This window comes from Prunus mume, linkage group LG5, assembly GCF_029339155.1.
Source record: "Prunus mume cultivar Tortuosa linkage group LG5, ASM2933915v1, whole genome shotgun sequence".
Lineage (NCBI taxonomy): Eukaryota > Viridiplantae > Streptophyta > Magnoliopsida > Rosales > Rosaceae > Prunus > Prunus mume.
In genome coordinates, this window is record NC_142702.1 from 26,340,171 (window position 1) to 26,355,016 (window position 14,846).

A 14,846-nucleotide genomic window follows, 5' to 3' on the forward strand; every position below is an offset into this window, starting at 1 on the left:
AAATGGATCCAGTTGACTTTTATTTATCCCCTTAAAAAGTTCAATTTCTAGTTTAGGTCCTTTTGTGATTTATAATATAACCCATGTGGATCAAGGGCACAAAATAACCTTCACACTAGTTATTTGATGGTATTGTCATTGGACTGTTAGGTATTAGGTGCAACATTAAATTATTAATTTATGATAATTAAGATTGGGCAGCTGTACATTTCTAATGATGTTGAACAGGTTGGCCATGCTTATGATGTTGAACAGCTGTACAATTCTGAGAGCATCATGTGCACCATATGACTTGGTTTCTCCTTTGGTAACTAGTAAAAGAAATAGAATATGACTTCCTTTTTGCTATTTCTTCTGTCCTTGTATCTAATTATTTTTCTTGCACCATAAGACAAGCAGAACACCATTAAATATTACACTGGCAAATGTACATGACGTGAACGTATTCTAGTATCATATAATAATTTCTAACTTCTTATTTAGTTTCTTCTTAGTCGCTCTCAATGGATATCAACGCCAATGAAAGCATTTTGTATATGGTGCAGGTCCCTGGTGACATCCTGCATATTCATTCTATGTTTTGGTGATTCTTCTGAGCATGCAAGTCCAATCTTAAGGATTGGAACTATGCACTTGCTCACATATGGGCTCATCTTGCCTAGCTTCTCAAAGTTGATGTTTTCTTCTTCTGCCTTAATTTCAATGTTGTAGCCACTGATGTAGTTTACTTCATTTTATGTTGCTACAGCAGGAGGTGCTTTCTCTTCTACCGTGGCGAGGAGAGCCGGGTAAAAAATTTGCATAACTATTTCTGGTATTGCCATCTTAACAAAGTTATGGAGACTGAAACCATCTTTGGACATTTCTTCTGTGGGTCTTCTTCCTGTGAACATTTCCAATACAAGAATCCCATAACTATATATATCCCCTTGTCTTGATGGCTCACCACCAATTGCATACTCTGCAACTCATAAAACAATCAAAGTTTGGCAGTTTAAGATTCAGTTGATAGAAATTTAAGAAATTTAAGAAGTTCTAAAGTAGTAGGAGAGTTTACCTGGAGCAACATAGGCAATGGTTCCCTTAATTCCAACTGTGCTGCTTTGATTTTCAGAGGAATGCGTGGCGGTTGATATGAGTCTTGCTAACCCGTCACCTACATGAGCAATCACGTCATTGTCAAGAAGAACGTTGCTTGGCTTCAAGTCACAGTGAATGATTGGTGGTTCACAATGGTCATGGAGATAATACAATGCAGAAGCCACATCAACTGCAATGTTTAATCTTTGATGAAGGTTCAGACTCCTTGATTGATTTTCTCAGTGCAACCACTCCTCTAAGCTTCCATTTGACATATATTCGAAAACTAGAGCTTTGAATTCGTTACCGTTGTAATCCACGCTGGAGCAACATGTTAAGATCTTAACAAGTGCATTGCATTCAGCCATGAAACTCTTGGAAGCTCCATTCTGTTGTGGTTCAGGACCTTTATAGCAACTAACCTTTTCTTCCTTATCAAGAACCCCTTTATATACACAGCCAAAACTACCTGATCCAATTAGAGTGCTTGGAATGAATCCGCTGGTAGCTTTATAAAGTGTCTCATATGAAACCTTCGAAAGGAAGTTGATTGATGAGACTGCAGATGGTGATTTCTTTTCGGGTTTCCTCCTCCAATACAGTACATGCAAGAATGAAAACAAAAGAGAACATCCAAGCACTAAAGCAATTATGAACTCTAGGTTGAAACTATGGATCTTTCTCTGTTCTGGTCCTTTGATGGGGCATGCTGGAAGCTGCAGTTCCAAGACACCACCACAAAGTTTGGTATTTCCAACCAATGATATTGTGCTTGTGTTTCGAAAGGCTCCTTCTTTTGGTACCTCACCCTCCAGATTATTGAAGGAAAGGTTCAAATACAGCAAGAAAGGAAGTCTCTGCAGATCTTTTGGAATTTGACCTGACAAGTTGTTTTATTGAAGATCTAAACGCCGAAGACCATTCAAAGAAGCCAAAGAAGAAGGTATGATTCCTTGAAAGAGATTCCCTTGAAGGTAAAGAAATTCAAGGCTCAGACAGTCTCCCATGTTTTCTGGAATGTCTCCAGTCAGATTATTTTCAGAGACGTCCGGTGCATTGATATTCTTTAGTTTGCCCACTCCCACAGACAGGCTGCCAGTTAGTGAGTTATGTGATAAATTGAGCAAGACAGATAAGGAGGAAAGACCAATGACCTGAGGTGGTATCTCTCCACTAAGGCTATTCTGTGAGATATCCATGTACTGCAAATATTGGCAGTCTCCAATACTTGGAGGAATGCTTCCTTCTAATTTATTTCCTGATAAGTAGAGTTGAAACAGTTGAGAGAGGCTTCGTATGGAAGATGGGATCTGTCCTGATAATCGGTTTTCATCTAAAGCCAATATTTGTAGCTGTTGGAACTTCCCAAAAGAAGTAGGAATGGAACTTGTGAACAGGTTAGCCTGCATGCCCAAGACTATCAAGTTATTGAGATTTTCTAATGTTGCAGAAATCGTTCCGGATATTTGATTGACTCCAAGGTAGAGTTTAGTGAGTTGGTTGACAAATTGGCTATAGAGTTGGGTAAAACACCTCCAAAATTGTTCAAACTCATATCAAGAATTTCCAGGTTGCTGCAATTAGTCAAGGATGTTATAAAACCCAAGTCATTATCTGAATAATTTCCTAGATTATTGTTGCTCAAACCAAGCCACTGGAGATCTGCAAGATTTCCAAAACTTTCTGGACTTGCCCCAAAAAATTATTTTCTGTAATATCAAATGTTCGAAGCTGAGAAGCATTCGAAAATGAAGCTGGGATCTTCCCAGAGAATTCATTTCCACCAATTCCGATCTGTTGGAGATTAGGCATGTTGAGGCCTATGTTAGGTAGAATGCTGCCCTTGAATTCATAATCTGTAAGTGAGAAGGTGTTCATAGATGATATATTAAAAAGGAGGAAGGGATAATACCAGAGAGATTATTGGGCCCAATTGCAAAAAAAGATAAGCTTTTCAGCAGGCATAATTCCTCTGGAACATTGCCCACCAAATTGTTGTATGCCAAGGAAAGTTGTGTGATTGATGAAAGATTTCCCAAGGAAGATGGAATGCCTCCTGTCAGATTGATTGTGCCAAGGTTGAGTGTCAAAAGCTTTGTCAACGAGCCAAGCTCCGATGGTATTTTGCCTGTGAGACGGCTTGATCTGAAACTTATGATGCTCGGTCAAAGCAGAAAAATCTGGCATGAGTTCGGTGTTTGGTAAACCCAAAAAACACGCTTATTTTAAAAACACCCATCATAAAAAGCAAAAACTCAAAGTCGCCAATATGGAGCTTAGAAGAATGAACAAAATGGTTTGTTAAAGTTTCTCTCCTCTTAACTTTAACTCACATCTTTTTATATGATGTTAAATTGACGATGAAAAGGTGTGACTTACTACTTAGGCCATGATAATATATGTTCTCTAGTCATCCTGGTTACAATTAGTACATCCCTTACTAGACATAATCCCGCTACAACAAACCGTATCATCTATACATCTATACATAATAGATGATACGATTTGTTACTGTCACCTAGGATTTCAAAGCTACTCTTCAACTGGTAGTCAAAGAAAAGAGAAGGGACAAACTGATTATGTATGCTCGAAAGAAAGAATCTGAATGGAACAAAAACTGACGTTAGATTTGGAAAACTCCACTTCTTCCTTGACTCTTGACCCCATAGCCAGTGAGGCTCAGTCTGAGTAGAAAACTCTCTGTTCCAAATTCTGATTGTATCGTTTTGATGCTACATTATTCATTTCTGCTAGCTGTAAAATGTAACTGAGAGTTTGATTAATTAAAAAACATAACATCAACAAATAGGCCTAAATTCCTGATGCAGTCGTGTTGCTTAGGCGGCGATCTTATGCTTTCTAGGAATCCAGTTTCCGGTTAGTACATCCCTTGCTAGGCATAATTCGTCTACAACATTGCCAATATCCATCCGCTCTCTCAGAAAATCTGCAGAGCAAGCAACTCCTATCCTCGCAAGGATAACCAAGCACTTCCTTACTCTTTGTCCTTGATCATCTTCGATATTGTTCCTATTGTTTGTGGCATTACTACGAGTGCTGCTTTCTTTTCTTTGAAGAAGCACCGGATCACATATTTCTTCTACACGTTCAGGCAAAGCCATTCTCACAAAGTTGTGCAGGTTCAGATCATCTTTAAACATTTCATCCGTAGGCCTCTTGCCTGTAAGCATCTCCAATAGCAGGATTCCGTAGCTATACACATCTCCATATATTGACACATTGTTTCCCACACCGTACTCTGTAATTTGTTGGCACAAAAACATATGGATCATACTGTTATAAGCTAAAAAGCAAAAGAAGTTATTACTTTCTTGTATATGTTAGAAGGAGGTTGAAGCAAGAATCCAACTTACCCGGGGCAATATAGCCTATGGAACCCTTTATGACATTGGAAGTGTTTTCATGTGAAGGAAGTGAACGTGAAGCATCCGGGAGGTACTTTGCTAAACCAAAATCAGCAACACAGGCAGTCATGTCACCTTCCAGGAGAACATTGCTGGGCTTTAAATCACAATGAACTATTGGCATGTGAGAGTGGTTGTGCAAATAATTCAGAGCATTGGCTACATCAATGGCAATGCTTACCCTCTGAATAAGATTCAAATGCCCCTGCACAATGGGTGCCCCAGCTACTCTGTCAGCTGAAATGTGCAGCCACTCTTCTAGACTACCATTCATCATGAATTCATAAACCAAAGCTTTAAAATCGTTTCCTTGAAAATCGATACTTGCACACGCGGTCAATAGTTTGACAATATTTCGGTGCCTAATGTTTTTCAAGGCTTCACATTCAGCTATAAACCTTTCTCTTGAACTCTGAACATTGAGTACTTTGACTGCAACAATTCTTTCTTCCTCATTGAGAATTCCCCTGTACACAGAACCAAAACTACCAGCACCAATCAAATTCCGAGTAGAAAAACCATTAGTTGCTTGGAGGAGATCTGCATATGACACTTTCAAGACTGAAACCCCCCATGATGATCCTGAAGTTGGCTTCACTCTTGCTTTTCTTGATATATAAAGAAGCACAAAGTGCAATGCTTTTTTTGATAAATTAAGAAGCACAAAGCACAAGAGTAAGCCAAGTCCAATAACTCCCCCAATAGCAATTGATGTAAGTACTCTCCGCCATGGAAATAATTCTGTCTTAGGTTCTTGCTTAGATTCATTGGAAATAATTCGGCGTCGGGGCAATCCTAGCAGACACATACCTCCACATAGCCTTTTGTTTCCCATGATAGAAAGCGCACTTGTATTTCGGAAAACTCCTCTCGTCGGTACTGCGCCTTCTAAATCATTAAATGATAGGTTCAAATTTCGTAAAAAGTTGAAACTCCCCAAATAGTTGGGAATTCTTCCAGACAAGTTGTTACGAGAAAGGTCAAAATCTTCAATTCCTCTCAGAGAACTCCAATCTTCAGGAATGGTCCCTCGCAAAAAATTTCCTTCCAAATGCAAACTTTTCAAACTCATGCAATTCCCTATAGCGTTTGGAAGCTCACCAGATAATTTGTTTTCGGAAAGATCCAAGGAAGTAAGACTCACCAAGTAACGCACGTCAATGGGAATGGAACCAGTAAAATGGTTACTGGATAGATCCAAAACTAGTGACAAGGATGACAAACGGATGACTTCTTGTGGAATGGGACCGCTAAGATTATTTTGAGAAAGAACCAAAGCTAGCAAATTCCTGCATTCACCAAGACTTGGCGGTATGCTTCCTTGTAAGTGGTTTGACATGAGATTTAATCTGCCTAACGAAGTTAGATTGCCTAGAGAAGATGGAAGAGCACCTGACAGCTCATTGTGATTCAACAACAGATCATACAGTTTATTTAGATTACATATTGAGCTTGGTATACCGCCCCTCAATAGGTTTACCTTAAAGTCTAGAACCCCCAAGTTGATGAGATTTCCAATCCCAACAGGAATGCTACCGCGTATCTGATTCATTCCCAGTTTCAGTACCGTGAGCTTTGTTGAGAGGTTGCTGATAGAGTCAGGTAGCAGTCCTCCAAAATTATTGCCACTAATATCTAAACGCTCTAAATTGGTGCAATTAACAAGAGAAGACAGAAAATCCAAGTCACCATCCTCATTATTTCCAAGACTGTTACTCTCCATTTCTACCCGAAACAGATTGGAGATCCTTGCCAGACTAGGCACTCTTCCGGTAAAAATATTTCTTGAGATTCCAAAAATTTAAGGTTGGATGCGTTGGAGATTGTAATTGGTATTGGTCCACTGAATCGGTTCATATGGAACGAAAAGGATTCAAGGTTTGGAAATATAGTGTGGCCCAAGCCAGGAGGAAGAGTTCCATGAAGTCGGTTTGCAAGCACAGAAATGAGTTTAATTGAAGAGAGGTTGTATATGGAGGGAGGGATTGTGCCATACAAATTATTTGTACCCAATGCAAGATATTTTAAACTTTTCAACTGGCCAAGGCTACTTGGAATACCTCCATGCAGATTATTTTGTTGCACATATAGCATCTCAAGAGAAGAAAGATTTGAAAAGGCAGATGGGATTTCCCCACTTAAATTGTTTGTGCCTAAATTAAGTACCTGAAGCTTGGACAATGAGACAATTTCAATTGGAATTTTGCCACTAAGAGTGTTTCCAGATAAACTAAGGTATTGGAGGTTAGAGCAACGCGATATGCTGGATGGAATAGCACCACTGAAGGAGTTGTTATCAAAACTCAGCATCTGTAGCCGGAACAAACGACCAATTTCTTGTGGGATGATGTGGTTGAATAGATTGTTTTCGAGGCGCAATGTCCTGAGAAAGCTCAAGTTTCCAATGTGGGGAGATAGGCGGCCCTGCAGCCGGCTTGATCGTAGGTCCAGCCCTGTGACTCTCTGGTGTCTGCGGCCACAAAAAATGCCTGGCCATTCACACAAGTGCAGGGATTCGTTCCAGGAGCTGAGGATGCCCATGCTATCACTCATGATTTCAGCTTTAAAGGCAAGCAAGGACAGCCCATCCACCTCAAGTCCTACTAAACGTGAGAAGGCTGAAGTTAGGAGGAAGAGTTGTATGAAAATTAACCAAACTCTTATAACCATACTTGGAGGGAACCCCATTTACGCCGCAAAGTAAAGCTCAAGTTATGAATCTGAGGCAAGACTTATGCATGAAAATTACAACTTGCAAGTGCAACGACTCTAGCTCTTGATATTTAGGTAACTAGAAACAAAGGTTTTCATAAACAATTTGGTAAGTGATGAAAGCCATTGTTCTTGTAGTGAGAAAGAGAAAAAGAAATAAAGAAACAGATTGAATAGGGAAGAGTTTGATGGTCTCTGCTTACTAAAGACTTAAAAAATTGAGTTGACGAGAGGAAAGACTTAAAAAGTTGACGTTGACGAGAGGAAAGACTGTCAATCCAGCAATCACAGCCGCTATTATTACTCTTCAAAATAATAACAGTAAGTTGACGTAAATTTAAAGACTTAAACGTTGATGTTGACAAGAGTAATCTGTAGTGAACTTCATAAGCAGAGACAAATGGTGGCAAATGGTTGACTACAAATTGGTTGGACTAGTTTGTATGAACGTAGTTGAAGGGTTTAGGCAAATGGTGGGACTCGAACAGGTTTAAAGTGGGGGTCAAATAGGAATAACGCGAATTTGCAACTCAGGAAATGATGTTTGGAACCACTTTTTAAAAGCACTTTTATTAGAAGCATGTTGAAATTTGAAAGTTTTATATTATTAATTATTTTTGTCAAACATAATTAGAAGCAATCCCAAATAGCCCTAACTGAGGGTATAAAGACAAGAATTAAATTTAACTCCCATCTTTTTATATGACGTTAAATTGATCATGAACAGAAAAGTGTGATTGAAGAGTGGTTGTAGATGAGGGATAGTTCCAGTCAAGTTGTACCGAGCGAAGGTATTGGAGGCTAGAGCAAAGTGATAAGTTGACAAGAATATCACCACTGAAGAAGCTGTTTCCAAGGTCTAGTTTTCGTAACTGGAACAAATGACCAAGTTCTTGAGGGATGTTGCTGCTGAAGCTGTTGTTTTGGAGGTTTAGTGTCCTGAGAAAGCTCAAGTTTCCAATGTGGGGAGATAAGTGACCCTTCAGCTGTCTTGATTTGAGGTCAAGCACTGTGACTCTTGTGTTGATGGCCACAAACGATGCCTGGCCAATCACAGACAGTAGTGTAGGGACTAATTCATTCCAGGAGCTAAGAATGCCCAGGCTATCATTCATTTCAGCTTTAAAGGCAAGCAAGGAGATTATATCCACCTCATTTCCTCTTGGACTTGTGGAGGCAGAGCTAAGTAGAAAAAGTTGCATGAAAATTGACCAAATGCTAATCAAGCTACCTAGGAACTCCATTTATTTAGTTCAGTTTCTTTAATATTTGTTCCCATTTCACCTTTTTGAAGTGTTGGGTTTTTCTTCTTTGGACTTCTGAGATGAAAAAGCAAACAGTTTCTGATTTTTTTTTTAAGTAAATATTACTAGTGTTTGCATCACTGCAATTTGAACAGTGACGCAAATTGCAGAGCCTACACCGGGAAAGTTACCAAGTTGCAGCCAGCCACCACTAGGATAGTGAACCAAAATTGATGATGGGGTTGCTGACTTGCGCAATACGCAGTGTACAAGTTGTGGAAACTCAAATCACAGAGATATCAAGATCAAAATAGCACAAGTAAGAGAAGAAACCCATTACTTCATTCACTTTGTACATCCAATTCGTTGTTTATCCTGGACCATCACGCTAGTTGAACTTAACCTTTGATTTTGTTTTTCGTCAAATTTAGAATTTATGAAGAATAGACGTGGTTTGAAACCTAAACCAAACCAAACAATATCGGGCTCTCCCCTACTGGGAAAAGTCCAAAATTAGGGGTGCAAGTTGGCAAGTCCAAATCAATTCCAACATTTGAAAGTTCTGAAATCTAAAAATTCCGATAAAAATTGGATTGGAATTGGAATGTATCTAGAGATTTCGAAAATTCCAAATTCTGAAATATATTGGGCTTTCAAGCTAGAGGCTGGTCAGCCTTGTCCCCCCATGTTAATCTCCTTTTAGCTAGAGGCTGACGTGCTCCTTTGGTTACGTCCTAGTTTGTGGCCCTCTAGTTTTTCTTACTTTCTTTTTTTTTTCTTTTTTTTTAATGAAGAAAAGGAGGGGAAACCCCCAAACAACAACACAACAACTAACTAGTACTAATCATGCGAGCCTTAATAGCTCCCAAAGAATCATTAAGTAATACACAATCAAGCCAGACAGGACTCTCCTCATAATAGTAACAACCCAGGTCCAGATTGTGACTCCAAGTAGCCAACCCATCAGCTACATCATTCCTCCTCAAAATACTTTATGTTTTCTTTTCTCTAGTATGTCTATGTTTTTTTCTGCTTGCTATGGGCGGGTTTGTCCCCTAGGTCTATCTTTTTCTTTCCTTGTTTCTGTTCCTCCTTTAATTTTCTTTCGACAAAAAAAAAAAAAAAAGGGGGTTTCAAGGTTGATTACACACAATTACTAATTTCATGAATTAAATATAATTTGGCGGGTTTGTCCCCTAGGTTGCTATCTTTTTCTTTGCTCAGTTTGGTGGTGCTATGATTATCTTATTTCCATTTTCATTTAAGTAAATGTCTTTGTCCTTTTACTTTAATTTATTTTTATATTACTCCATTTACTTAAGTTTACAATGTAAATAAGGAAGTAATTTGGATTCCTAGAAAATCAAATTCCCACCAAATCGATCGATTTTAGTACAAAATAATTTAGGCTAAAAATGAAAAGTCAATATATACTTTATATTAAAATCCCAAAAAAAATTTGAAAGGGGCCAAAAATTATCTTGAAAATGATTATTTTGTTAGATTACACACAATTGGGTTTAATGGGGAAAAAAGCTTTAAAGATATTTGCATCGCTGTTGTCTATTTCTTACAATTTTTCTTGCTTAAAATGTATTTGTCTATATAATTATGATTCAACCAATATAAAATAGATATAAATTTTTCGTATGTATTGTGAGTTACTTTGATTCATAAGTGATAACAACATATACATACTATCATTATAATAGTTTTCCAAGTTTTTCGTATAAGTTTTCAATTTGGAGTCAATTTTAATTCTTCAAATGGTTGGGCATGTTTAGATTTTTGAAGTAGTTTTTGTAATTTTCCAAAAATATTCCCAATGTATAAGTTCTAAAAATTTCCAAAAATTCTGAGTTTTTCAAATTGGAATGGATATTGAAATTCTAAAACTTTTTTGTAACAAAATTAGAATCGAATTTTCATTCCGAATTTGTTTGGATTGAAATTGAAATTCCGTGATTTCCATCCATCTGAAAATCAGCGCTATCCGAAATAAAAAGGCATGTGAAATGGATTTGGGCTCAACATGTATATTGAACCCATATCTCAAATTAAAGCCCAATATTTCGGCCCAGCACAACGCAACTTACTGATACTTCTCCAGTAATTAGCTGCCTCTGCGAGCATTTCGCTTGGTCGTTAAGAGCACAGAGAGAGAGAGAGGCCTTTCATACGTGTCAGTACATTGATCATGGCTTCGTTCACTCAACCCGAAGACGACTCAGTTCCGACCACCGGGTCAACTCGCCCATTCGACGACGATGGTTACCTAGGCTACGATCCCCGTCTCCCCTCCGTGCGATTCGACTCCTTCGTCGCCACTAACTTTGCCGACTCGGAGTCGGTCAAGGATTCGGCCACTGACTCGCCGCTCTTCCACGGCTCCGCCGTAGATGACGCGTACGCCGCTCAGCAGTCGACGGAGGGCCTTTCTCCTCCGTCGATCTACCCTGAATCGAACGGCCAGGGCTTCGATGGAGGGTTTGGCGAATCCAACGATCCGATTTTGCCGCCTCCGTCGGATATGCTGCCTGAGGAAGGCTTTGCTCTCAGAGAGTGGAGGAGGTAGGGTTTCGAATTTCGCTTCTTTGCAATTGAACCAATAGTTCTGTTGAGCAATCTATCTGCCAAACTATGTATTGAATTACTAATTTATCCTAATCTAAAATGGGCCATCAAGAACCAGCTGCGGAAAAAGATTTTTCTTCTTCTTTTAATGGTTTATTGGATCTACTGGTTCCATTAGAACCCAGGTGGGGAAAAGATTTTTTTTCTTCCTTTAATCGTTTATTGGAGATTAGAAGACCTCTATTTAGTTCTTCTTAGAAGAGCAAACTATATTGATAGAAGGTTTGAAGCTTAAAAGATAGAAATAACATAATTTGCTACCATACTGGTGTGGGAGTTGCATCTTGCTGAATAAGCAGCACATAAATCAGCAAGTTTGTTAGGCACAAATTTTTATGTAAATCTGGAGATAATGGTCTTTACAAAACTCAGAAATCTACTTTTGATGGTTTTATTATCTCTTTCTTAGATCTCTCTCTCTCTCTCTCTCTCTCTCTAGTTTTTAAACACTATTCAGTAGGGGAAAAAGCCCTTTTTTCTTCATAATGAAACAAATTATGGACATCGGAGCAGTGCTTAAAATCAGAATCTGCTGTTTCTACAGACATTGGACATTGTGGCAGCGCAGATAAATTCAGAATTGTAGCGCTAGCAGCTGATTCACAAGGGTCCTGTGGACCACCAGGAATGGGAACAAAGTTTCTTATTTTTTCTTTGGTGTTGTGTGATAGGGTGTATTAGGGTGGACCAGGGTATTTTTGGTAGTTAAATAAGGTGTACTTAGTTAATTTTACCTTTTGATTTAAATATTAGGGTGTACTTAGATAATAGGGTGTACTCAGTTAATTTTAGGGTTTGTTTAACAACACCCTTAAATTATGACTCTTTGTGCAATTCAGTTAAAATTGCTTTTTAAAAGATTATTGTTGATGAGAGAAAGTTGTTCTTTTAGTAGTTCAGTAGTTTCGAAGAATTGCATGCGTAGTGGGCATTGGTTAAATTACTGAAGTGAATTTGTTAAATTCTTTATGAATTACTGTATATTTTCTAATAAATTAAACGGGACCTATCATGCCATTTGTTTGTATAAAATTTTGGAGCTCAATCCGAAGCAAAAAACAATTCGTTGCTGTCTGGTTTTTAAGTTTGCATAGAATATGGTGGAAAATATTAAATGGTTGAATCATGTGAGGTTGTAAAGGAGTTCTCATAAACCAAACTTTTGTGGCATGCAGACAGAATGCAATTGAGCTGGAGGAGAAGGAGAAGAGGGAAAAGGAGTTGTTAATCCAAATAATTGAGGAAGCAGATGAATTCAAGATTGACTTCTACCAGAAGAGGAAGATCACTTGTGAGAATAACAAAGCTGCTAACAGGGAAAGGGAGAAGGTTAGATCAAATGAACTTTCAGAAAGAGTTGATTAGCACTATTCTCTGTTTTAAATGAGCTCTTTTGAGTACTAATGTTAACTTCATACTTCACTGTCTCAAGTTTAAGTTTTTGTTGGCATGCATAATAAGATCATTTGAGCTGATGCCGGTAGTGTATTTATTTCATGTAGCATTAGTTCTTGAATTGCTGATTCTTTCAATAATTGAATATGGGTCCAAATAGGCGTTGAAGAAGAGACAGATCTTGTTGATGCATAGAAGATTATAACTTTTATTCTCTTTACTAGGACTGAAAACTTAGTTAAACTAAGTGATAATCACAATTATCAAGGATTCACTACATGAACCTCAGGTGGACTGTTTCCTTGTTATCCCTCATTGTAAACTAAGTACTAATAGTATTGTAGAAATCATCTGAAATGTGTCCTCTTTCTCATTGTAAGATTTTGATTTTGATTTTGATTTTGATTTTTTTGTTAAGATATTGGTAACAGATTTCTCAGTTTATTCAGCGTTAGCATTTAAGTGCATGTGTATTGTGAGTTTTCCACTACCAGAATGAACTGTCGATGTTTCAAGTGTCATTACCTTGTTAATTGGGGATCTAGTTTGGACTTTGTTGGGATTTAAAAATGACATTACTTTACAGTTTCTTTCTCCTTTAAATATCCTTATTGATTGATTTCTCTTCTAACTTCTAAGATTAGAAGAAGTAAAGAGTTATATATACCTTCCTGATGCGGGAGCAGGCTTTCCTAATCTAAGTGGGCATCAGCCAATAAGGCTAATTTTAGTTATTTTAAATTAATAGGTTATTTTATTACTTGTTTTCCTATTTTACTAGGATTTGGTTTAATTTCCTGTTTAGGTTTTTAATTCCTATGTCAATTAGGTTTTCTATATTCTAGTCTAAATAGGCTATTAAGAAACTCTTGTATTTAGTTTTTTTTTATGAATATAATTTCAGACTTTAGTCTATAGAGTTTCTATTGCAATTTTGCCCTAGAACTCAGTTATCTTCGTTCCAACTTCGATTCTACTGCTTTATCCTTCTATCCTCTGTATTTTGGGTATGTTTGGGTCGCTGGACAGCAGCTTATAGCCGCTGCCCTGCATCACTTCCCAACATATATTGTTTTGAACTTGTATTTTTGCGTTTCTCAGCTGTTCCTGGCCAGTCAAGAGAAGTTCCATGCTGAGGTAGACAAGAACTACTGGAAGGCAGTTGCAGATCTCATTCCCAATGAGGTGCCAGCTATAGAGAAGAAGAGAGGGAAGAAGGATCAGGAAAAGAAACCTTCCATTATCGTGGTACAAGGTCCAAAGCCTGGAAAGCCAACTGAACTTTCAAGGATGAGGCAGATACTTATAAAATTGAAGCATAATACGCCTCCCCACCTTAAGCCTACACCCCCAGCACCAGCCCCTGCTAATGATGCTAAACCCAGTAGTTCTTCTGCTCCACCCAAGGCTGCTGCTGTGGTAGCTGCCTCTGAGGCTGTAGTTACTGCTGCATAATTTTACTGGCCATCTTTGTCAGGATTATTTCGTAGTAACCAAGTACTTTCATTGCAGCATTGTGGAGTTTTTCTTGCTGAACATATTTCTGATGGATATATTCAGTTCTAAAATTTTGTGTTTTATATGTACAAAAGTGAATTGGAATCCAAATTTTATGATAATATTTCATTTTCAGTAGGTTTAGTAAATCCACCTCTCATTGCAGCTCTTGAAGAATGCTCATATACATAATAAATAATAATATTTTTAGTTAAATTTTCATCTACTGGTTGAAAGAATGACTTCATTCATATAAGTAAATGGGATGCTCGTGTTGAATGTGTAATTGAAGGCCCTGGTTCGCGAGGGTATTGATTAATCAGACTGCTAGTTGCGTCTACAATGGCAACGGCGTCCGACTTGTGGAAAGAGGAACCTTAAGAAGCAACTGTTGCAATCTTGAGAGTTTGGTGAGACAGCACTGGAATGAAATGATTAAAAAACTCTCATGCGGGATAACACTTTTTGCTATCCCGACTAATAACACAATGACGTGTGATAATTTTTCCATGTGTGTCATTGTGTTAATAGTTTGGGATAGTAAATTTTTTTTTCTCATTGATGGGCTGGGTGTCGTGATCCTGAAGATGCATGATGGAACTCAATATTAAAGTGGTCCAGCTCTGAAATTTGGGTGAGAAATTCTTCTGTCGCATATCTGGCTTTTTACTGAAATGCCAAACACCAGTGGTCCTGAAAGTTTGAGGACGCAGACGCTGTAGATGAAACTAGGACTTCAAACAAACAAAAACAGCCAATGGTTTTGATTCCTAAATTCCAGAAAGAAAGGAAAAAAATGATTGTTTTACATTGTCTCGTACAAAGCAATTTTAATTTTCAAATGAGCATAGTAAGCTTT

At 38.0% G+C, this 14,846-nt stretch overlaps 3 protein-coding genes and 1 pseudogene across 4 annotated transcripts; 1 reads left to right on the forward strand and 3 right to left on the reverse strand.

The window, feature by feature from the left end:
* Positions 1–335: 335 nt before the first annotated feature.
* On the reverse strand, positions 336–3,554 carry LOC103333037 (LRR receptor-like serine/threonine-protein kinase EFR; annotated as a pseudogene). The gene is made up of 3 exons (XR_016127009.1): positions 3,547–3,554; positions 1,058–3,225; positions 336–961 (listed from the first exon to the last, which is right to left on the reverse strand). The product of XR_016127009.1 is annotated as an LRR receptor-like serine/threonine-protein kinase EFR (transcript).
* Positions 3,555–3,686: 132 nt separating this feature from the next.
* On the reverse strand, positions 3,687–6,228 carry LOC103333038 (putative receptor-like protein kinase At3g47110). Its single transcript, XM_008235836.3, has 2 exons — positions 4,455–6,228; positions 3,687–4,339 (listed from the first exon to the last, which is right to left on the reverse strand). Exons 1-2 carry the CDS (start codon positions 6,226–6,228, stop codon positions 3,918–3,920), a joined length of 2,196 nt encoding a protein of 731 aa, XP_008234058.2. The 3' UTR covers positions 3,687–3,917.
* A 2-nt stretch (positions 6,229–6,230) lies between these two features.
* Positions 6,231–7,193, reverse strand: LOC148917440 (uncharacterized). The gene has a single exon (XM_089052720.1). The coding sequence runs from the start codon at positions 7,191–7,193 to the stop codon at positions 6,231–6,233; it is 963 nt and encodes a 320-aa protein (XP_088908846.1).
* A 3,391-nt stretch (positions 7,194–10,584) lies between these two features.
* CLC2 (Clathrin light chain protein) lies at positions 10,585–14,136 on the forward strand. Its single transcript, XM_008235517.2, has 3 exons — positions 10,585–11,032; positions 12,271–12,424; positions 13,592–14,136. The coding sequence occupies exons 1-3, from the start codon at positions 10,659–10,661 to the stop codon at positions 13,943–13,945; spliced, it is 882 nt and encodes a 293-aa protein (XP_008233739.2). The 5' UTR covers positions 10,585–10,658; the 3' UTR covers positions 13,946–14,136.
* Positions 14,137–14,846: the final 710 nt, after the last annotated feature.

Bases quoted from the DNA above. Each gene is read 5' to 3' on its own strand.
- LOC103333038 (XM_008235836.3), bottom strand. From the start codon at position 6,228: ATGGAGAGTAACAGTCTTGGAAATAATGAGGATGGTGACTTGGATTTT. The intron at 4,340-4,454 runs GTAAGTTGGATT...AACAAATTACAG, and splicing joins CATAGGCTATATTGCCCCGG to AGTACGGTGTGGGAAACAAT.
- LOC148917440 (XM_089052720.1), bottom strand. From the start codon at position 7,193: ATGGGGTTCCCTCCAAGTATGGTTATAAGAGTTTGGTTAATTTTCATA.
- CLC2 (XM_008235517.2), top strand. From the start codon at position 10,659: ATGGCTTCGTTCACTCAACCCGAAGACGACTCAGTTCCGACCACCGGG. The intron at 11,033-12,270 runs GTAGGGTTTCGA...TGTGGCATGCAG, and splicing joins GCTCTCAGAGAGTGGAGGAG to ACAGAATGCAATTGAGCTGG. The intron at 12,425-13,591 runs GTTAGATCAAAT...TGCGTTTCTCAG, and splicing joins CTAACAGGGAAAGGGAGAAG to CTGTTCCTGGCCAGTCAAGA.